General features: G+C 43.3%; 1 protein-coding gene across 1 annotated transcript in view; it reads right to left on the bottom strand.

The window, feature by feature from the left end:
• MYO9A (myosin IXA) overlaps positions 1–22,946 on the bottom strand; it is a 188,654-nt gene that overhangs the window by 63,860 nt on the left and 101,848 nt on the right. Inside the window, 2 exon segments of the mRNA XM_040569396.1 lie at positions 8,364–8,498; positions 15,701–15,817. Of these exon segments, the coding sequence (XP_040425330.1) occupies positions 8,364–8,498; positions 15,701–15,817 (252 nt within the window).

Here is a 22,946-nt window from a genome sequence, read left to right as displayed (position 1 = left end):
GGAGTTTATCTGCCAGAGCTGATCTGATGACTTTCATTACCGAGGCATAAGAAAGCCTTGTTTCCACATGAAAATTCCCCAAATAAAGAGGGAAATCAGCTGAAAATCCTTCTTCCAGAGTAGCTTACTACCATCACAGGCTGCTCGTGAATAACCTCCCGTAACCTACGCCCGATGCCGTACACTGCGCTCGGATGCCATCAACAGACAGACGCTTCGGGGTTTCTGTACGAATGCGTTTTTCCCAAAAATTTACAACTGAACAGAAGGCTGTGAAATTCTGCTTGGCTCTAGCACCGTCTGCTTTGGTTTGAGATGACATTTACAAAGTGAGAAAGGAGGAATGAAACCACTTCCACATCTCGCTTCATTCCTAGTCGACGTCCCCAGCTTGCTTAAAAAATATCACAAGTTGATTCAACATCCACCAAAATACAAGCTTTCTGCAAATACAAGCTTATAGCCAGCAAACCCAAGCATTTCATCTGCTTCTCTTGATTGCTTACCCGATAACAACCCATCAGCTGTGCAGATTCTGATGGATGAAAAAGGTGAAACACCTAAGAGAGCCCGGTTCAAAAACTGGAACAGAAGCCTTATTTTTCATTCTGTATGAAAAACTTCTGGGAAAGAACATATTATTTTTCTAAAAATTACATCAAAATAGGTCAGCATCATATGATATACTAAACGAGCTAAACCTTTTAAAAGGTTCCTTAAAAGCTCCTCTCTGGAACTTTCTGGATACGTCGATCTGGAATTTCACAATGTATTTGTGCTGCTGCTTTTGTGGTTGTGGCCAACGAAGAGAGCATCAGCTGGGACTCGGAAGGACCCAGCAAAAGAAAAAGCTTTTCAGGGGAAACCAAAGCATGGTAAAAGAAACTTCACTCTGATTCCTGGCAATCCCATGCTTTTTAAAAGAAACTTTGATCTTTGCAGCTAAAAGGTTTTGTTCTCCTCTGAGTGAGTAAGGATTCATGAAAAGTCTTATTTATTGTCACTAACTCCGGTGGGATGGACTTCAAGGGGGAAATGGGATTACAGCTTTAAATGCTGTTGCTCCTGAGCAGTCCTGCATTTTTTGCTTACATTTAAAAATACTTAAATATATTTTAAAAATATTGCTTTTCCTGCAAAATCACTGACAGATAACACAGCAAACCAGAAGAGCCAAAAGCTGTCATAGGGAAGGGCTAGCAAAGGTAGCTAGAGCTCCTGAAGTCCATCTTCTACAACACAGAACTGAAGCAAAATCATCCCGGTGCAACGTATTCATTAAAATGACCCTAAGGTGACAAATCCTCAAGATGGGAAAACGTCGCTGTGAGTGAGCTCCTGAACGAAGGAGACCCACGGCCGCGGGCAGCAGATGACACAGATGCCTTGAGTTCCTGACGCCCCTCCAGACGTGCGTGCCAAGGCTGACGATGCCAATGCTTCATTTAGGAGCTTGCCAAGTATTTTTTGTTTGTTCTCAAGCTAAGTAGAAAAGGAATTTATACACACAGCATTTTTTTTAAAAGCGCCCACAGACAGCATATATAAATACATATCCACATGCTGTATAAATACACCATCCATAAACAGGTTTATAAACTGTGCTATTTTTAATGACACCATCTGGTGATGCAGGGGTTCTAATAAACAACCTTCACTGTGGACCATTCAAGCTATAAACAACCAAGTCATCATGCCTTTGGGTGCCTGCAAAAACTTGCCTGCTTGCATACAGCACGTGGTTTTGCATCAGAGACATCAAATCCCCATGGGACCTTTGTAAGAGAAAAAGCTACTTTTATTTAAAGAAAAAAAAAAAGTGAATTACCATTTTGGATTCAAAGCACCTGAGATGAACACTGAGCTGTTATTAAATCACAATTAGAAAATCACAGGGAAATAACTGCCAGGCTTTGTATGCAGACATCATGCCCTGCGCTCCAGCCAGCAGCACCACCAGCAGCCGACAAGCACGAGCTGATGCCCTTGGGTTTGCTGTTATTCAACCCAATCCGAAGCCAGGGTTTTGTGGCATATGGGCTCTCCATATGAGCCCACATCAGTTTCCTACACTAGTGGCAACAGAGGGTTTTGCTCAAAAATTGTGTTTTGCTCTCAAAAGATGGAAAACTGGGTTTGTGTCATTCAGCTTGCAAAACACACATTGCCATGGTCCCGCTCACTTCTTTAGCATCCTTCTTCCCAACTCTGTCCCTACAGCCAGGTAAAGCAAGAGTCTGACGATGCCACGTGATTTGTGGGTAACTTGTACTGAAACCATAGAGCAAAAAATGTATATAGCAATGGTTTTCACCATCAGGCTTGGACAATGTGAGGGGAACTCCAGCTAAATGCCACCTTCCCCTTGTGTCAATAAATACACGCTCTCCCATTTCCTCTCACATTCATCTACTCTTGCAGTGGGCTCACAGCTCTCCCTGTTATAAAAGTCATCTTAGGCTGCCCCTATAAAATCTTGTTACAGTGCCAAGCCAGCTGTCCAGGCAGGAATCTCACATGTAGCAGACCAGCCGTTCCTGCCTTGATAAGGCATCGTTTCAGACAAACCGAAATATTTCAGAGGCTTTCTGCTTCCACCGTTTCCTCGCTCATCATCGTGCCCAAAAAGAAGGGCACTCACGTTGGACCTGTTGGACCCCCATCCTGCTTAGGAAAATCCGCCAAGATGCATCCAGATTTTTTAAGAAAAGGCATTGTTTACAGATACTTGCTAGTGATTTTTAGCTGAAATAATCAAGTATTTCATTAAATCCTTGCCTAGTCTAACTAAAAGGTATAGAGAATGTGCAAGAATTTCCCTATAACCACAGCTCTGGTCAAAGACTCAGGGCTTGGACCCAAAGCACCTGAGGTCCATTGGGGTGTGGAAAGAAAATAGTTCTGTACCATTAAATATAAAAGTTACAGAATAGTGTTTATTTCATCTTTATCTGGTCCTTTTTTAATACCTATTTTTGTCTCTGTTGCATAATATACGTAATATCAGTACAGTAGCATTTTTTAATTTACTTTTTAAAGAGGCTTGATCCTTCTGTTATTTGAATCCCAAATCAATTCTGCTTCTCTCTCTTTCTGCTAACCAAAATAGGAGCTTGAGCCTTAAAATTAACACACTCCCCAGCCTGCAAATTGGAGCTCTCGGTGCGTTTACCTTGTGAGTTTTACACAGCCAACCATAATGATGATATTTTCACAAAAACTAAATCCTTAGTGGGCTTCACAGACACAGTACTTCTCTACATTGGGCTTTAAGCAAGTGTCAAGGAATCAAAAAACAAGGACAAAAACAACCCAAAGCACTCCAAACTGTTTCTTATGGATAGCTAGACCTAGCGTAGAAAAGATGCAAAAAGCCTTGGAGTCTTTTACGCCACTACATCACTCCATGAGAGCTTCCCAGAACATTTTCTAATAATATTTTAAACACGTTTTCCAATTTGCCTACCTAGGATGCTGCTGTGCAGATTTAATAAAATCAAAATATGCTTTTCCAAACATTTTTTGTGCTACCCCCAACCCTAAGCTCTCCCCTGCCCCTCTCCTGCTCAGACCTTTGCCAAAATAGAAGTGAATCACCGCATCCGGCACGTGCTCATTGCTTGAAGGAGCCTGGGAATGGGCCGGTGGCCAACGCAGCCCCTGCAGACCCCAGCTCCTCTTGTCCCAGGAGGGGACTGGCCACAGAAAACATTTTAGGGGGCTGGTGGCAAACAGAGACAGCTTTTCTTTCAATCTTCCTATTCTGAAGATAATGTTTAAGCAAGTCAAAGCATTCTTTTTTTTCCCCCCTCCACGTGAGTTATGTAGGATGGCATATTTCCAAATAATAAATCAATAACTTCTGCAGCTTGTTATTTCTCCGCGTGTCATGTGGAATAGAGCTGAGCACAGCATTTTTCAGTGAGCACCCGCCAGCCCATCTCCAACGAAAACAGAAACCCGAACCCAGCCTCCCAGCACTCGACGCTTCACTTCTGATGGTCGCCTCTTGTCTCCGGCCACGATAAAGATGAAATACATTCATGCCTAAGTGGAGCGATGAGCCACTGGAGGGAAGGGAAAAAGTCCTCCACACAATAGGAGAAAGAGCCTTTTTCATTAGTTATTTCTCTTCTGTTTTCCCTAAATGACATGCATGGAAGGCTGCTGGGATATGGAGCCGCATGAGAAATCCTGAATATCCAAGATGCTTTAAAACATTGCAGGTGATAACCATGGCTACAGACATTTCACAGACCATATAAACTGCATATCACCACATCCTGCAACAGGACTTTTTGTGTTTGTTTTTTGTTGTTGTTGGGGTTTTTCATGTTTGTTTGTTTGTGTGTGTGTGTGTGTGTGTGTGTTTTGTTGTTGTTGTTTTTGTTGTTGTTTTTTGTTCTTTTAATTCACTCCCACCATGATGAACAGATTGTTACATCATCCACGATGTAGTCCGGACTGTCAATCTTCTCCACCTATTTTCCAGAAACAGTAAAACCTCTATACCTTTAGAAATATTTGCAGAGCTTTAGATGACTGAGCAAACATTTTGCAGGACATGTTATCTTTATGAAATTAAGTTTTTCTGTGTGAGCTGGCTGGGACATCAAACTCACCAGGGACCGTGCCAGAAAATTGACTTTGCTCAACACCTGAGCACGTGCCAGTTGATCATGCTCCAAGTCCTTTTTTTTTTTTTTTTTTGAGGCTCAACCTCAGTTATTCATCAATTTTTAAAACAATAAAAGGATGTCCTCGAAATTGAAATCTGGCATCTAAACAAACCGCGAAGTAGAAAATGAGGCAGAGAAGTTTCAGCAGCAATGCCCATGGGATGGAAAGCTGCAGGACTTCTCAAACTTTGCAAAAAATCAGCTGAAAACAGGAAGAGGAGGGTAGGGGTGAGCCAAAACAATGAGTATCAGAAGGCTGCCTAACCATCAGGACAGCATGGGATACGTAACGAAATAAACCCCTGCGTTCCTGGCCCTGTAAGTGCCAAGGATCTGAAGACTCGGTACTCAGAGTAGAGTTCTGCAGCAGAAGCGAGATGCTCTGAAGGCAGCTAATGAGACAAAGCACTGTGAGGACATCTTGCCTTACACTAGGGCCGCACCAGTCAGGGGGAGGCCATCTGGAAGAGCAAACCACGTCCTCGCTTTGTGAGGAGACTGCCAAAGGACACACATCCTTCTGCCACCCAGAGAGGGCACGGCACTGATTGCGGGAACACCCCTAGCAGCCAGCAGCGGCAGGAGCACAGCCCCTCAAACAGCCTGTGGACGACGACCTGCTCTGTGGGGCACATGGGAAGGAAAAAACCACCCCGGCTAAACGGTGAGGCATTCCTGCAATAACAATCTTTCTGTCTGTAAATCATTACCCTTCTGAATCCACAAGTTTGCCTACACAAATATACCAGAATTTATGAGCCCAGGCTTCACCGCGTGGCTAGCGCTGGTCTCTCCTGCACTCTGCTGTCATCTGCTAAAGCGCATTGCCATGCATTGTGAATCATCACAGGGTCTTCCTTAGCTATCCAGCCAGGGGCTGGATGTCGATGAGGTCTTTGCATCTGCCCCCGCCTGGAGCAGGCTCCCGGCGCGCAGCACAACTGCGGCCACACTGACAGAGGCACCAGGCTGAAGACAGACGGCCAGAAGATGCCTCGGACGGTTGTTTGCGAACAGCTGGAAATAGCGCTGTCTTCAGACAGACGGTTTAAAAAAAGATTCGCAACGCACATTGTGTTAGGTTTCACCAGGAATCATAGAAGGAAAAAAAGAAAATGAGGTTAAAATAATCCCACCCCTGCGCTAGATCGCTTTGTGGTGGGGATTCTGGTTTCCATAACATAAGGGGTATGTCATAGCAACAATTACATCATTGCTAAATACCATTCTTGCACACAAATTCTACTAGAACTTTAAGAAAAACCCTTGGTGATTACTTGAATTTGTCCTTTCTTCTGGCAGAAGTGTCCAAATAGCTTGGATAATGCTGTCTGCCACTTTCTGTAAGCTCTGAAGATACAAGAAGCCTCTCTGTGGAAGCAGAGGACACCTGCACATCACCAATAACCCCACTAGTTTTTCAGCACAGAAGACATCAAATAAACCCTTGCAAGCACCAAATATCTCAGACATTTGCAGCTCAAGGAAATGCAACTACTTTGCTATCTTGAAACACAATATTAACTACCCCATCTTCATTTGTAGACTGGCTATTATTATTAAAAAGCAGATCAATCTTTGGGCCAACAGGGAATGAAGGATGTTCTCAAGTCCCAGAATCTGCATATGTATCAACACTCTTCTTCTCATCAGATGCATTCCTCTACATGCAGCACATAACCCTCAGGAGAACAAGAGAAAATGATTTAACTGTGAAAGTCAACCAGGAATTAGCACTCATGCGGCTGTGCAGTGTATTTATACTTGCAGGAAGCAAAAAATGAAGAGATGAGCATATTTTCCACTGGCAGAGACTGCAAATGACGTGCTCCAGCATTAAGAATTGGAATGAGCACTTGGGAAACAGATGCCCCTGAAACTGTTCCTCTTGTCCATATAGAAAATATGGACTTCAATGACTTCATGCACTTGACAGATTTATAGTAGAAAGCTAATTAGGTCATTGGTTATAAGCTGGCCCAAGGAGAATTAGGGGCACATTCCTTCCACCGAACTGCTGCTGTCAGGAGCTCTGTATATACCCCAGACCCAGGGAGGAGCGCTGACCTGCTAAGAAATCCCAGCCCGAGCACAGGAATTCCCTTAGGGACGCTGGCATCTCAGCTTGCTCCCGCAACTGCCCTGAAATCGCACCTCACCAATGTGCATCCTCCCTCCAGCTTTCAGGAAGGGTCCTTCCTACCCAAATCCCTTCTAGAAGGTCTATTGGTTACCTTCATAGAAAAAAAATAGCTATATTGATTTTGCAGCAGTCTCTTAGTTTGTTCTTTTAATGTGGCTAATTGTAATCCAGACCTGTTTCCTAGAAATACAGCCAGGTTTCCTCAATAGCTTCTCACAGCATCCATTGAAGGGTGCATCAGAATATAAAGAACCAGCTACAAAACTGAAATAGAACATTTAGTAGCTCCACTCCATCTTCTTGATGAAGAGAGCTAAGACAGAAGGGTCAAACTCTGCAGCAAACAGCCCACAAATGATTCATCTGGGGCTACATTGCTCATTTTTGCCCTTCCTGTATGCCCATCCCTTTTCTGGCTTTCCAGATCTCTTGTATTGCTTATCTCTTATAATGCAGGGGCCCAAAGAAAAGCTATCAGAGTTTCTGGGAAGGGCTGGCTTAATTCTCTGATCTCAGCTGGACTCAGGCTGCAGAGTGCAGTTCATCAAATACGAGCTCTGCCGAAACTAATGATAAGGAGGATTTCCATTGACCCCACCCAAAGAAGAATTTCACCTGAAAGAAAGGCATGTGGACTGGCATTTAAAAAAAATAAAAAGCATTTTGAAGGTCTATAACATTTACTGTACTTTTTAATATTTCTTTATATATATATATATATATATATATAATTATTCATATATATATATATATTTAATTCTTCTCAAGGCATCTTCTATCAGTCACTGTCAGAGGCAGGACACTATGAAAGACAGACTGCCTTTTATTCAGCCCAATTATGCACTGTGCATTCAAAAAATGACATGTACTTTAGCAGTTGTCGTGTCCTGCTTGTTAGTAACTAACAAATGATGTTTGGAAAAGCCTCCTCTCACCCTACTGAGAAGCTATGTCATTTTGTGGTATATGTTACCTGTTAAATTATAGCCTGTACTTTTGTCATCTCTCTCACAGCCCATTAATCTGAGGCTGAAAAGAAACACCCAGTCTTGACGAACATAAAGTAAAGCTTAAAGTTCAACCTCTCCTAACGTGACACTGCTATCAGAAGGATCTCAAGTCCGACCTTGCAGGATGTGTTAAATTTTCAATAGGTGCAGACATATAGTACATGAGAAATTAAATTATACAGCAGCAAGTCCTGACAAAGGCAAGAAAGAAATTGCTCATTGACAAATCCTCTGAGCATATAATAAAGAGACAAAAGAACGACAGTTCAGGCCTCCATGATGTTTGGGGCTGCACTCACAAAGGGCCTGGAAAGCAAGCATTAATTGGCAACAGCAAATCTCTGGATTTTATCTTACAGGTAGCAGTAAGTAATCTGACACATAAAAAACATGATGGTAGAAGGTAAATATGAATAATTTACACTTTTAAACAAAGGAATTAATGAGACAGTTGAAGAACTCTGGGTCCATTGGTGCCACAAATTCATGCCTAGGCTCACTGCATTACAGAGTAAATGTTTACAGACCTACCTGTTCAAGTTTAAAGATGTGTTGGTTGAAGTAGTGCTGCAAGCGCTCGTTGGCAAAGTTAATGCAGAATTGTTCAAAACTGTTATTCTCATAGTCTTCAAACCCAAAAATATCAAGTACTCCAATGGATAAAGTCTGGAAGGAAAATACGAATGCAGTTTAATAAAAAAAAACACCGAGAGTAAATGGATTATTTGTATGCAGTATATCATCAACGGCGTATAAACATAGTTAAATATACTTAATAGCAGGACTTTTAATTTTTATTGGAACTGTTAATATTACACCATCTGGAAGACTTCACTTACATCAGAGAGCCAATATGTAACTTTAGATGTCTGGACAGATGGCCTTTTTCTAAAATAAAAGTCCTTTCAGAGATTATTTATGGAAAAATGGCCATCTTTGAAGAAACTTGAACCCAGTTCCAGGTTATTCTATTGGATCTAATATAGCAGTTTGGGGGAAAATGAGGGTAGGATTGGAAAAGAAGCTCGCACCATGAAGACAGTGCATAGAAACAGGCTTACAAGATAGATAGAAGGTGTCTAAGTAAACACAGCCCAGTTGTAAGCCTTCCAAAGTGCTCCCCTGAACCTCCTCTAGCCTGCCACGACTTCTTGAGACAGGCATCAAGACGTGGGTGCACCAAGGGTTTTTACACGATGTTGCCTGTTCGACATCACTGTGAATTCACAGCTTTCTTTGCAATCTGTTTCTGCTATACGTGGTTCCTGTGTTTCACAAAACTTGAGAATCCAGGACCTCTGCTGTCAGATAGATTTGAGGAGTGCAAGGAAAGAGGGAAGTGGGGATGTGGCAGCATATAAACCTTGCTCGCCTTGGTAAAGAGCAGCTGAAGTAAGCATAATTCCTGCTGCAGCATTCAAGCCTGTATAGAACTGTTCCATCAAACAAGTAATTAATAATCAGTTACAAATAAAACTCAGCTTGTCCCCATCTAACATGTCTATTGCCACCTCCAAGAGGAGCACAGAGCATGAAGGGCACGTGCACAGAGCTCCAGCAGCTCACCATTAGCAGCCTTTGCTCTGCAACGAGCTCCCACGTCTAACCATCATCCCACTTGTGCACAAAGAGCTCTGTTCATACACTATAATTAATTAAATTAAAATAATAGTTAGAGAAGTAAAAGCATTAGCACTGGTCAAGTGACCCAAAGCTCAAGCAAGGAGGAAAAGCACCTCTCTGCTCCACCCATAAGAACCCGCGAGCTGCTGGGCATCATGTTTTTAATTTTATTGGTCTTATCTATGCTAAGGATTTTATAAAACCTCCTTCCTAAGGCTGGTGTTATTCCACTGCCAGAAATATAAACCAGACTACCCACAAGGCTCTCCATGCTGCAGTTTGACTGTTTTCAACAGATCACATAATGTGGCAGTAAAATATTCCTTCTGTGCTGGGTCCTTAAACAGAGAGACACCTAAAACTGAAGGAAATGCAGCTGCCGTGAGCTGGGAAGCCACACGGCTTGTGAGTTGAAGCTCTGGGGACTGTGGCTATGCTAACAGTCATACACGCAAAAGCACAACTGAAAAAGCATATAAAACACCGCAAGAACACTCCCAAGTGTGCCTAGCCCATTTTTCCAAAAGGTCTTTGGCCCCTTTATCCTCCTCTTGCCTGATGTTGAGGTTTTCCTCCCTATTCCAGGGCTGGATGGGTTTTACCTCCTCACCCGCAGCCTTGCCTGTTACAAGGACGACTGTTGAGAGCCCTTGGCCAGCTTCCCAGAGGTTTGAATCCCCTGGCAAGACGCCTGCAAGAAACAGCCATTTGGCCAGGAGATGGAAATTGGAAGCCTCAGGACCAAGGATGGAGCCTGGCAGAGTGATCGTCTCGTGCTCCTTCCCCTGCACATCCTAACGATTCGTTCACGGACCATTCGTTAACCCTCAGACTGAGAGGTAAATATATATTTTTTTTAATCTCCTTTAGTTAGCAGATCACTTGTTTTATCTATAGGATACATAAAGATGCTGTTGGAAACACCAGATAGTGACTATTTTGAATCCACGGTACTGATCAGCCATCCGTATCGCCCTTGTGTAGGCAAATCACGACCCCAACTCTTCCACTGCCATGCAAGCTTTTCTGTACAATGTAAAAGAGCTCCCAAAGTGACTCAAGATCAACGTCTCTATTACTGCGACCGAAAACAAGACTTACAAGAAATAACTGCTCCCACTTTCAGAGTCCTCATCGCAGTGCCTATGCTGGCTGCACGCGTTTTCATAAGCATTGCGTTAATGCTGTGTGGTCATTGTTAAGCCCCTACCATGAGTGAACACTTCAAATTAAACACAGACAGCCTTTCACAACAAAATTTAACACGAAATAGCTGAGCACAAATAACCTCCCCCTGTTTTTAGTGCTGATTAAGTTACTGTGTCCAAACTGCTACTGAAATACTTTTTAATGTGCTGTATGCAAGTAAGTTTATAAAGCAAAATAGAGGAGTTATTAGATATAGAAGAAGTGACTATTTCACTTGTAAAAGAAGAAGCCTATTAAAAACATATTATATTTTAAAGTTCCTTTCCTACAGGTTTCTATGAAAGTGCCACGAAAAACAAGCTCAGAAGTAAGATGCTCAAACAATGCTGTATTTGACATCACTGCAGCCGTACAAGATGAGCATGGTTGGGGCTGCCCTCGTCCCACCAGGCAAAGCAGCAGTTCCCTCTTCTCACCTCAGTTGTGTCCAGCTCCTGACTGCCTCCAAACCAGGAAGTTTGCAGTGTGGCTTTAGCCACACACTTTCACGCAGGAGAAACAAGGGCAGTGCTCTGTGGTTTGCTTTCTAGTATGGGAGGCAGAGCCATGGAGTTCCCAAAAGAAAGAGGTCAACATGTTCAAGTTGGTCAAACTTTTGAAAACAAGAAATCAGGAATTTCTGTCTATTTCTCTGCCTCCCGAGCTGATATCCTCCAAAAATCTCACTCTATGTACACACAAAAGGGTTGTATTGTTTTTTCCATTATAAAACAGTACAAAACCTTTCACCAATACAGCCACTTCTTACAGAAAGTTGAAAAAACGATTTCCATTGAGGTATGAATAACTGAAATTATTGTTAAAGTGCCAGACTCCTGAAAGCATGTAATCTGGGATTAAGTTTACAGTCCAATATATAATGAAAATAATCTAAGGAGTTTTAAATTTAAAAATCTCTAATGCTTCAGTTTCGAATTCAGACTTCGAACAAGTGCCATATGGAAATCATGCCAAGATGCAACATAATTTAGATTTCATGAGCCCAAGTCTACCTTATGTCTTAATCTTGTTCCTTTACTGAAACTAACATTTAAAGAGAACAAGTGCGCAGCAGTGACAAGCCTGCGAGTGCGCAAGCCTGCAGCAGGACCAGCAGCAGACAAGTGCACCAGTGTACCAATCTATAGCAAAACTCCTGTAATTAAAAGCCTACATCTACAAGGATTTTGAAATTTGTGCGAGCCCTGGGCTAGGAATCACTCTGTAGTTGAGATAAAGTGGCCTCACTCTTTTCTGGAAATGCCACAGCTGTGAATCAGGGAGCTAAATGCCACGCAGGTGCCTCAAGGGCATTCTGCAAATGACAGCCTTGGAGCTCAGTGCTCCACAGCTCCCAAATTACCTATAAACATCGACTGTCAGAGCTGACTTACGTTACCCCGAATGCACGCTGGTGATGTCATTCCAGTGCTGAGGTACGCTTTGGCAATTACAAATGGGTTTGTTTCAAATTCTGGGGAAAAGGAATAAAATTAAACAATATTCCAATGCAAGCCAATATTGTAAATACAGAAAACCATCACCAATAAATCTAAAAGGATTACTCCAATTTATATCACCACAACATACACGGTGACATATGATATCAAGTGCGAGGCAGAGATTTGCTATGAATTTGGAAGCTGGGACCTGAAAACGATGAACAGATGCGCGCTAAACCCATGAATCGCTCAGCAATTCTTCCTCTGTTTCAGGTCAGACAGCCAGGAATGAACTTAGTTGATTAATTTAAATTATTTAGAGGCCATGAATTCACATTCACCATCATAAACACTTACAGAGCACCTCCGCTGAACACAATGGGGTTATTTAGCAGGAAAGGAAGATGCTTCACAAGCACCAAATGGGAAAGCTTAAAAACCCCCTTGAAAGAAACGTCTCTCGTTCATACATGATCTGTACTATATCATCATTTTAAGCGGCAAGATGGACCTCTAACAATTCTTAACCTAATTTATGGAGGGGAAATTAAATAAAAGACTCTCTGAGGTTTAGTAATCTAGTTCTCATGAGGAAGAAACGTCTCCGACCTCATTAATAAAGGTCAAATTTCGGACAGCTTGTAGGGTATCACGAGAAAAGCCATTATCAGAACAGAAACTAAAAGCTAGAGGGAGAAGACCAAGGAAAACGGAGAACACACCAGCAGTGAGTCATAGAGAAACCCGTACGTAGCAGTGCTGCTGTAAGCATAAAACAGACCGTTTTAAATGACTATTCACAACTCAGCTCAGAAATAATGCACTACAATTCTTGCCAGCAAGCGAGATAAGCCAAATCCCACTGTGCTTTCCCAAAATAATTCACTGTACATTTAACTGAATTTGGATATCAAAGGTCTGATTTACATCTTTCAAATACTAGCTTGAAAAACAGTGGAAGAGTGATGACCAAGTGTTTATTTTTTTTAAATCTAGCTTCATTTCTTGATCTTCTCCTTACTGCTGATAACAAATAAACACACATACTGGGATATAAAAAATCTTTCCATTCCCATTGTCCCAAGTTCTCCTGGGGCCACGGACTTTGTTAGGACCTAGGTCTTCTTCCCACCTATCAACAAAACAGTCCTCCAGAGATTCAAAAACCACCACCAGTTTGGCCAAGTCTTGGTCTACAGAGGTTGGCTTCTGTGGCCAGCACAATGCTGCTCTGCCCCAGCAAAAAGGCTTTGCAGTGTACAGAGATAAGTTTTTACAGCATGCAGAGCAGGGAGCAATGCAGGATTTCATGTGCCTGACGAAGATACAGCTGTGTGTTTGGAATATTTGTCTCTTTCTCCAACTTCCATCATGCACCAGCAAAATCCTGATCTACCACGACCATGCGAATGACACGTCTGGTCACGCCTGCTCCTGCAAAGCCTATACGAGCTGGAATCAAGGGCTTTTAAAGGGCAGCTGAGTACGAGCACTGAAATCAGACTTTATGCTCATAGACATCCTTTCATCTTCACTTCTGTCACCAGCCTCAGATACAGTTCTGCTCCCACATACACTCTGCATTCAGATGGTTTTCAGTCTTATTTTACCTATGCAAAACATGCCTGCCACACAAGACAGACCTCTGCCAAAAAAATCTATCATTTGACAACTTTCAAAACCTTCAAAAACCGCAGGATTATTAGAAAGAATGTCTTAAAAGCCAAACTAACACTGGTGACAAGCATGGTTAGGGTTAGGGTTACCCAGCGCACTTGCTGCAGACTGAGTTGCACACAATTCCCTGCAAAATTTGGAGTCAGCAACCTTTTGTGGAAGGGTGCAAGGCTACACTTTTCTTTTAGAAAGCAGGGACTAAATGTGTATTTGTTTGGGGTGCTGGCAGATGCCAGCATTCAAAGCTGTAAATGTTGCAATCCAAGTGCTGGCTTCTTGCCTTCACGAAGAGAAGCTCTTCCCATGGTCTGGAGATGCCCCTGCTCCCAGCCCACCTCCCAGCTACTTGTTCGTGTTGCCAAACCCCAGGACCACATGTGAACTGTGAAGTGGTGGGAAAAAAACAGAAAGCACCGTCAGCTTAGTTTCTGCGGGACAGAGGAGTGAGACAGTGTTAAGGGACAGTTGTGCATCCCAGCAGAGCCGTGGGCACCTTTAGCAGCTTGCTGGAAGTGATGTTATACTGAGTTTGAGATCCAAAGTCTAATGGCCTGTAAGCATCTACAGTTCTGCCCTGCTGTGACAGGCTGATCGCAAGCAAATGGCAATGTCCCAGTCTGATTTTGTATGTAAATATTATGGAACACATACTATGTGAAAAAAAAAATCACCAATATTGGATCATTAAACAAAACAATCAGTATCCAAGATGCATCTCCTTGTTGAAGGAATCTACCTTTCGTGTTTCACCAAATACACAACTGTCTTTTTTCCTGATGGCCCAGACAAAACTTTTGATGACTTGAAAAAAATCAGGGAAGAACACAATGTTTTCTGTAAAACGTTAAACAGGAGAAGAAGCACGTGCAGTCTGAAGATTCACTGGATATCAACAGTTTTAAAAAACTTCTCATCAGTAGTGTCACTGCCATATATTAAAAACAAACTTTATACAAACACATTTATTTGCGGTCTATAATTACTCTCCTCTAATCACCACAAGCATTTCTGTGCAGTTAAATGAAGGATCGGCTACACTGCAAGCCGCTGCGACTTCGCTCAGTCCTCCAGCATGATTCAAACACGTTAGCACTCAGCGAAACAATCCTCTTGGCAGCTTCAGCCTGGATGTATGACCCAGAAAAAAAACACAACAAAAAACACAGTGCTGGCCTGCGCCCAAAATTTCCAAGCCAAGGGTAGCTGGCGAGCTGCAAGCGCGTGAGTGCGTGTCCACATATATACACGTACATGCTCAGAGAGCTTCTCAAGGGTCAGCCCCTGCTCCAAGCGTGGATGAACATGGGACAGGTTCGGGAACACTGGAGCAGAGAGGATGTCCTGGGTCACCGTGTCCAGCCCCTGCTATCGCAGGAAACGTCCTGTAATCCCTGCCATAAATTCTTTGGGAAATTGGTTAGGCACCGTGCTGATTTCACTTTTCCCGTCATAGAGCTTTTTCCTAATTTTGCTCTTCTGCGAGTCAGAGAGGTCTCTTACCTTGCTATCTCCCAATGTGGCAGGTCTTTCACTTTTTCGGATTATTCTTATTGAACAACCTCATCAAAACACCTCGCGTTAGCAAGATTTCCAGTTTTTCCCTCAATTACATACGGTCCTATAGACTTACATGAGGAGGAAGAAGGACTTGGCATTGCTCCTGGAGGGGGTGGGGGACTAGGCTTTTGTGACTAAACCAAACCCTTTTCCCCAGCTGCTTTGAGGATATATTATTCGAGGCGCTTCTCTGTTCCTGGCTCAGCAAACACCACTTAAAATAACTATATACTTGGTCCGAAATATTAACAGCAATATTCCACGAGGAAAAGTTAACTTTACGTTAAGCAATTTGCCATTAGCAGCTTGTGTAATGTTTCATCCCGTAGTTACCTATTTTAAAACTGAAGTGCACAGCCAAAATAGCTGGCAAGACGTTACCTTGGTACTTTCCTCCATGTCCTTCGAGTTCAGGAGTGCATGGTTAATCCTGAAAACTATCCAGTCGAAGAGGGCACTGTATAATGATTTAGCCATGGAGTTTCGCACGGTCACAGCCTGAAAGAAAAAAAGAAAAGGGCGATTGGAAATGATTCATGCTCTGCACTGAAACGTGTTTCACTTCTTAAGTAACCATGTACAATGTTCGTATTTTGCCCTCGCCAAAGCTTTTGTCTACTATTCTAGTTTATGTTGCATACACCACTGGTCCTGAAGCCATCGGGTGTTTGCTGTGATCCCTGCGCTGTTCTGCTCAGCCGAACCATGAGATGTGCCCTGGACTTTAGCTTGGCTTACTCTGGTGCATTCAAGTGGATGATGCATGAGATCACGCAATAAATCCCATCACCAATGGCGAAAGGAAATAAAAACAAAACGTGTATTTAACTTCACCAAGATGACCGCAGATTTATTTGGGGAGAAGGGAAGAGGAGGGGGAATACTGCACAGCAACCATCAACCAGGGTGGAAGTGTGTATCGGGGCAGGCACTGCCTGGTGCCAGTAGGAGTCTGAAACCCACATAGTAAATCTGTGAATGGTGCTGAATATCCCAAGCTTTCCAGGTGCTACAGATCTCCTAGAAAGAGAACTAACGCTTCCCCAGAGGGGCCTCAACATCGCAGTCCTCTCAACCACGACGTGAGAGATTTCTCTCAATTGACAGTGATGAAGACGACGTGCAAAGGAGGGTCACTAGCCCACGTTTCTCCACACCACGCTTGCTTTGGCACAGGTAGTTACACACCAAGCCAGAAAGCAGCAATTCATACTTAAGGGCTATCTTTGCTTGTGATTCCTTGGTTTAAATTTTTACCTTGAGTTGTATTACGGTGCTTCTGCACATACTAGTCACCCAAAACCTTGCAATACCAGCAGTGACCATCAAGTCATGGCTTGGTTTTAGCTGCTATGTAAGAAGAAACAAGGAAACAGGGTTCATACATAACTACTTCAGTAAAACCTTGAACCATAACAAATCAGCAGCTTTGTATACATCGCATTGAAACCCTTCCCACCAGACCTCTAACCAACATATAAGAGCTGTGTGGCCTCATGACACCAACCTGAAGCAAAAGAGCAAAGCTCACGTAGCATCATTTGTTTTCTCTCAGCTTGCTTCCACCAAAAGCTCCCTCTTTTCCCCTAAATATTTTGGGATGACATCTTTAACCATGATTGCATGCTCTTCTGCCAATGTTTTGCTCCTACGTGCAATTAATCCAGTCTGTGGTCTGTCTAGTAGGTTGCAAGTGGGGTACCAGGAGCCCAAGCACGCCAGCCTGAGGATGTTCACAAATCTGTGCCTCTGTACAATGTTGACCGTCAGCCTGATGTGGCCACAGCCATCTCTTGCTCAGTGGCAATAAACACTGCCAGATAAGCAACGTAGGAGGGCTAATTATGAAACATTACAACAATTAACAAGGAATCATTTGGGGAATCACTTGTCCCAAACCAGCACTGCGATGAACCAAAACCAAGGGCAGGATGGAAATATGTGAGCAGCGGGGCTGAGCGGGCTTGTTGTGCTGCAGACCAGCACGGTGCCTTCAAAGGCTCTGGGCGAGCTGCTGAAACATCGGGGTTATCCAACAAGAGCACTGGAAAACAGCTGGCACCTGGAAATGCACACAGGGCTGTATATTTTCCAGTAACTGCTTTCTCTTCTCTTTACTGAAGGAAAGGCTTCGGGGAGTTCAGAATTTTTCTTGTTTATATTATAAGCAATATGGAAAGGGTATTTTTTCTTCCCCCAAAAAGCGTGTGGGGAAATATTTCAGTCATTAACGCAGAACTACCTCCATGCTCTCTCTCAGCCTAATTAATCTGGTAATGCTGGAAAACAACTGGTGCCACTGTCACCCACTGCCACCAAATAAACCTGTCCCTGGGGAAGGACAAAGGCTAAGGCAGAGACGCTTCTCGCTGCTGTAATGATCCGTCCAGCATAAACCAGTCCAATTAACTGGTCTGACACAAAGGCATGCAGTTAAAACCAAAAAACATTCCTATATAAAGCCAATGAAGAAGAGCATTGTTTCCTCTGTACAGTCCCATATGGTTTTCTATTACAATAGACTGTTTTTTCCCCCCCGTTATGACGGAGAGCTGCTCTCCTTGCTCTGCTCCGGACCCAGGAGCCCCAGCATGACAAAAAGCCCCAATCTCTGATTTTCAACAGTTATTTTTAGACACCATGGCTGTAGCATACAAGCTGGCAAAAGCAACATATATAGAGTAAGAGGCGGGGGGATGCATATGTACACATGGATCTCATTTGCAAACTTGTTGGCTCCTTATAAGCCAATTTCTTCTCTCATTTGTACCAACAAATCCCGATAACTCTCGGCAGCCATGCTGCCACCCCGGGCTTGCCGCAGTGCCTGGCCCCGCGCATGCAGCATCGAACTATGCAACACCTGCAGAGACGTGCACCTATTGCAGCTGACTCTGGTTTTTAGCACTTCTTCCCACTTCAGTAACATATAAACTGCATGAGGGAATATTGTTTCTTTCCAAATTAAGGAGCTGCTACAATTTCGAGAACACAATATCAAGCTTTCCCCCAAATTGCTGGAATGGATCGCTTTGGAAACAAGTCTTCCACCTCCTTTTTTTTCCTTTTCTTTTTCATCTGTGGCATTCATCTTGCATTGCCACATGCCACCGTGCAGACAGTTTAAAATAATGTCAGCCCATAAAGTCCTTTAAATACAGAAAGGCTAAAAGAAAACCCACGTGGCGACTTGTCCCCTTCAGCACGTCTCGCTCTTATTTTCTCTGCTCAGTGGGGTAGCACAGCTGAGGAGAGGCAGCGTAAAGGATGCTCTGCCTGCCCAAACCTCCCAGCTGTTCACAGCACAACCTGGTGTGCAATATTCAGGACTTGCGCATAATTACTCAAGAAAAGATTGAGCCACATACTCACATCCACTCTGATACAGCAGAACATTTAAAATACATGCTTACACATCCTTTCTACCTGAGGCTTTAAAGACTTTAACTTTTCCTGGGTGACTTAGTGATGGAATTTGTTTCTTTCCAAACTGCCAGCGCTTGGATGTAATCAATGCCACCAAGCCCACGACATGGAAATGCTGTGTGCATCATACACAGCTGAAACAGTTTGTACCTGGATTTATTATAGAAGTAAGAGAACGAACACGCATGGCCTGCTGAAGGCAGCACGCAGCTTTTAACTCATATGTATGTTAATTGGGGATGCCCTTTGAAATACATGCCACATAGTATGTATGGCTTGTCTCCACCTAGCCTCCCTTCCTTTGCTTTCATTGATTTATAACCTAACTCCTCTAAGATCACCACCTTAGAAGTCCTTCCGATTTAACTCAGATTTTTAAACTGAAAAAAGGCAAAAAACTTGCTTGCAGCAAACTTTCAACTACATAAAAACAAATGGAAGCTCTACAGGCTGCTCCACCAGTTTCTTTGGTCTTTGCAATTGTGAAAATAAATAGTCCCATGAAGTTCTTCCAGGGAATGGTTCATCTCAAAATTCCTGCTTGGTATTTTGAAGCAGCATTTGTCATCCCCAGCTTCTTGTGTCTTGCATGTCTCGTTACGTGACCATTTAGGCAGATCTCTAACACTGCGGCACTCATAAAATTCATTCACAAAGCAAAATAAAAATAGCTCATGCGATGCCAAAACAATCTCTCTGGGATCAAAGCAAGCACAACATCTTGCACACACACAGAAATATTGCTTACTGATTCAAAAACAAAATAGATCAAACGCACTTGAACATGGTGATGCAGGAAATAAACTGAAGACAAGGTTTTAATCAATAGGTTTCCTGCAGATAGGACTGACAAGGAAGAATATTTGATTACAGGCATTGCTGCTTAGACGCTAGAGGTGCCACTTGCTAGGGCTGGCTGACATTCCCTACTAAGATGCTTGGTTTTGTTCGTAAGATTGCATTGCCAAAGCAAATGGCCCATGAGTTTTCATGATGGGCATTAGATTCAGGCTAATTTAAAAGCAGATCTACTTTTGGAAACGTCTTCTGCCACAATGAACAAGGGGCGACAGACTGAAGAATTACAATCTCTTTGAAGCGTTTTGGAGCACGGACTTCAGGTCTCGGTAGCGGCAGCCTGTGTTTTAGAGATGGCAGAAGATATAATCTCAGCAAACCAAATTTGCTCAAATTAAAAGCCTCTGTGAAACACATTGGTAGACATTCAGGTTGTTAATTCCTAAGATTACAAAGTCTCTTGACATACGAGCTCATCTTCTGTCTGCTGGTGCTCACCAGACGCCGTATCTGCCACCCCCAGCACCATCGCCCTGGCACTGGCCTCTCAAATTCCTGCTGCCCTGCTCAGAAGCAATGACTCAAACAGCAGAAACCAGAAAAAGGCTGTACGTGGTGACGTACAGGGTGGTATTTTAGCACACCCTCTTTCTGCAGCTTCTGTGAGGCGCTGTCGAAGCCTGTGCAGCGGGCGGGACGGGCAGAGCTGGTACAAGAAGAACTCAGGTTGTTAATAAATGCCAGAATGGTTTCTTTCACCTTGTTACGTATTCAGAAACCGCAGCAGCTTACACGTAGACAACCTAGTTGAAAGCATCCTTTTTGTTTCCTAAAACCCTGGGTAAACCAGCAGCTTTTTACTCATTCTGACACAATCTTTGCTTTAAAAAAATAATAATTGAAGGGAAATAATTTCATGCAAGAAACTGCAGTTTAGCCAGGTTAATTTTATGGCTTCAAACACTGAAAAAAAAATGCCACAAATTTAGTGCTTCATGAGCAAATGTGTCCCTTCACTTTCATGCTTGTGCACTGGAGGTACCAAATCTAAAAATCTGAGTAAAAAAATTATTCTTACTTCTTATTCCTCTTTAAACCTCAGGTCTTTCCCCAGCGTGCCTCCCTGAACATACTCAGAGCTCCAATACTGCCAGAAATTGTGAAACTCCTGCTTGGGGCTTGTATTTGTGCAAAGTCCACGCTGTCACCGCAGCGTCACAAGCTGCCTGTTTTGTAGGCTCTGGACTTGATCCTGGAGCCAAAACCAGGGCAGTCCTGCAGCTCAGCTCTGTGACCCCAACGCATCATTAAGGCAGGCTATGGGGGTAGCACCTGCACTTAAGCTGCATCTACCTGTCAGCATGCAATCTGATGGGAAATCTATCCCAAAACACACCGAAATGAAATGCAGGCTGCCAGCAAGGTAGCCCATCACATCTCAGCTGAGCTCATTCCGCTCGTTACTCATTTATAGGGCTGGATGCATTTGGTGCCCAGTGAATTCTTACCAAACACCGCTCTTGACTTCATACTCTCAACAGAACCCATTTGAGAAGAGGAGGTGGTGTCAGACTTCCACGTCGTGCCCTGCTTTGGGATTTTCAGCTCCCCGCAGGCACGGGTGACTTTGAGACGCACTTGTGCCGTCACACAGAGCCCTCAGTCGCAGTGATGCCAACGCTGGCTCCTCGCCCTTTACCAACCTAATGTGTCAGCAAGCGTGATTTCAATTCGAACAGCAAAACCATAAATCTTTAGAAAGTTTTCAGCCTAAAGGAATAAAAGCCAGGAGAACGGAGGGTGGGGGAAAACAAATCCTGAAGGACTTTTAAAGGCAAAGAGCGCCAGTTCGTCATGCAGAATTGCAGCAACATCCCAGGGGCTGCATGGGGACCAGAAGACAAACAGAACCTGCTGCAGAAAAAGTGAGTAAGACCCTGCTGGAAGCGATATGGTTTTAATCAGGTGCTCCTGTGGCCAAGACGAGCATTTTCTGGAGTGCAGACCCCATGATCTCCAGTGATATCTAGAGTGAGACAAATTCAAAATCCTCTCCCCACCTACTCTGTCCAAACCAAACAAACCAGAGCCCGTATCTGTAACAGCAACTGGCCTCCGACATCCAACTTTAAACATTTTGACCAAAACAAAAACACAGCATAAAGGCCTCTTGCAACCCGTATAAACACTTCCACTAATATTCTGTTTAAAAAATGCCTGCACAAAATAAATAACCATTTCTGCACGGTGCATCACTCGACACAGAGCCTCCAAAAATTAAAGGCAGCAGAAGCAAAGTGAGGTTCATTGCTTTTGCTATCGCTTGGGAAGTGCGTTGCATCAATGCACTGAAAAGGCTGGGTGATGGACACTTGGGTACAGGCAGAGGCAGATCTTATCACCAGTTTGAAATCTAATTTCCACTGAGTGGCTCCCTTTAAGCCAGGCACATTGGACAGCAGAAATCTGTTATTGCAGCTTTTGGGTCACTATTGGAAGAAAGGTGGCACTTTTTTTTTTGACCCTGCTTACTAAGTACAGGCTCAGATTATCAGAAGTGAAATTAAAAAGCAGAACTAGAAAGCAACTGTAAGCACCAAACTGAATTGAAGCCCTGGGTTAGACTAAAACCCTGTAGAGTTTAATAGTGGGCAACCCTTATCCTGCTTCTTCAGCATTAAACAAAACTATGAAACATCCACAAAGATGTGCTGAACAATGTTGTTGGTCAACACAATGTTAATAATTCAGCAATTTTGGGTCAACTTGATGTTATTACATCCTCTCCCCATTTTTCACCAGGGGACAAAGCAGACATGGGAGCGAGGTCAATGCATCTACTCCAGAATTGCTAAAAGCCACGAGCACTTGAAAACAGGATGTTTAAATGCCATTTCTCAGGCACAAATTCATAGGGTCTAAAAGAGCAAACATGTTAGAAATATGCTTTGTGTATCAAGGTCCCTCTTTGTCCATTTTTCTGTGGTTCCTTATGTGTGTGTGTGCATCTCATGATAGACACTGTCAGTGTTATTTGCTCACGCAGGGTAAAAGCCCGTAGCCAGCCCTTGTATTCTACAAATGCAAAATTCCCACTCATCCCCCAAAAATCTGACTTTACAAGCAACTCTTACTGCAAACTTCCCCATAAGAACTTGCACTGATCTCCCCAAATCAATTTGTTAGAACATAAATCTCTCAATACAGCCACAGAAACTACCTATGAACTTTCGTCTCCCAGTAAAGCCAGAAATCCGCCGTAGCACATACGGAGCTACAAACACACGTGTGCATGTGTTTCCTGCCCTCCAGGAAGAAAACAAGCAGCACCCGCTCTCCTTTCAGGCTGGGATTATCAAATACTTACAAAACCAATCACAGCAGTTCCAAGATGACAAGTAAC

Source organism: Cygnus olor, chromosome 11 (genome assembly GCF_009769625.2).
Source record: "Cygnus olor isolate bCygOlo1 chromosome 11, bCygOlo1.pri.v2, whole genome shotgun sequence".
Lineage (NCBI taxonomy): Eukaryota > Metazoa > Chordata > Aves > Anseriformes > Anatidae > Cygnus > Cygnus olor.
The sequence above is the reverse complement of the archived record's forward strand: the minus strand, read 5'-3'. Positions and strand labels throughout refer to the sequence as shown.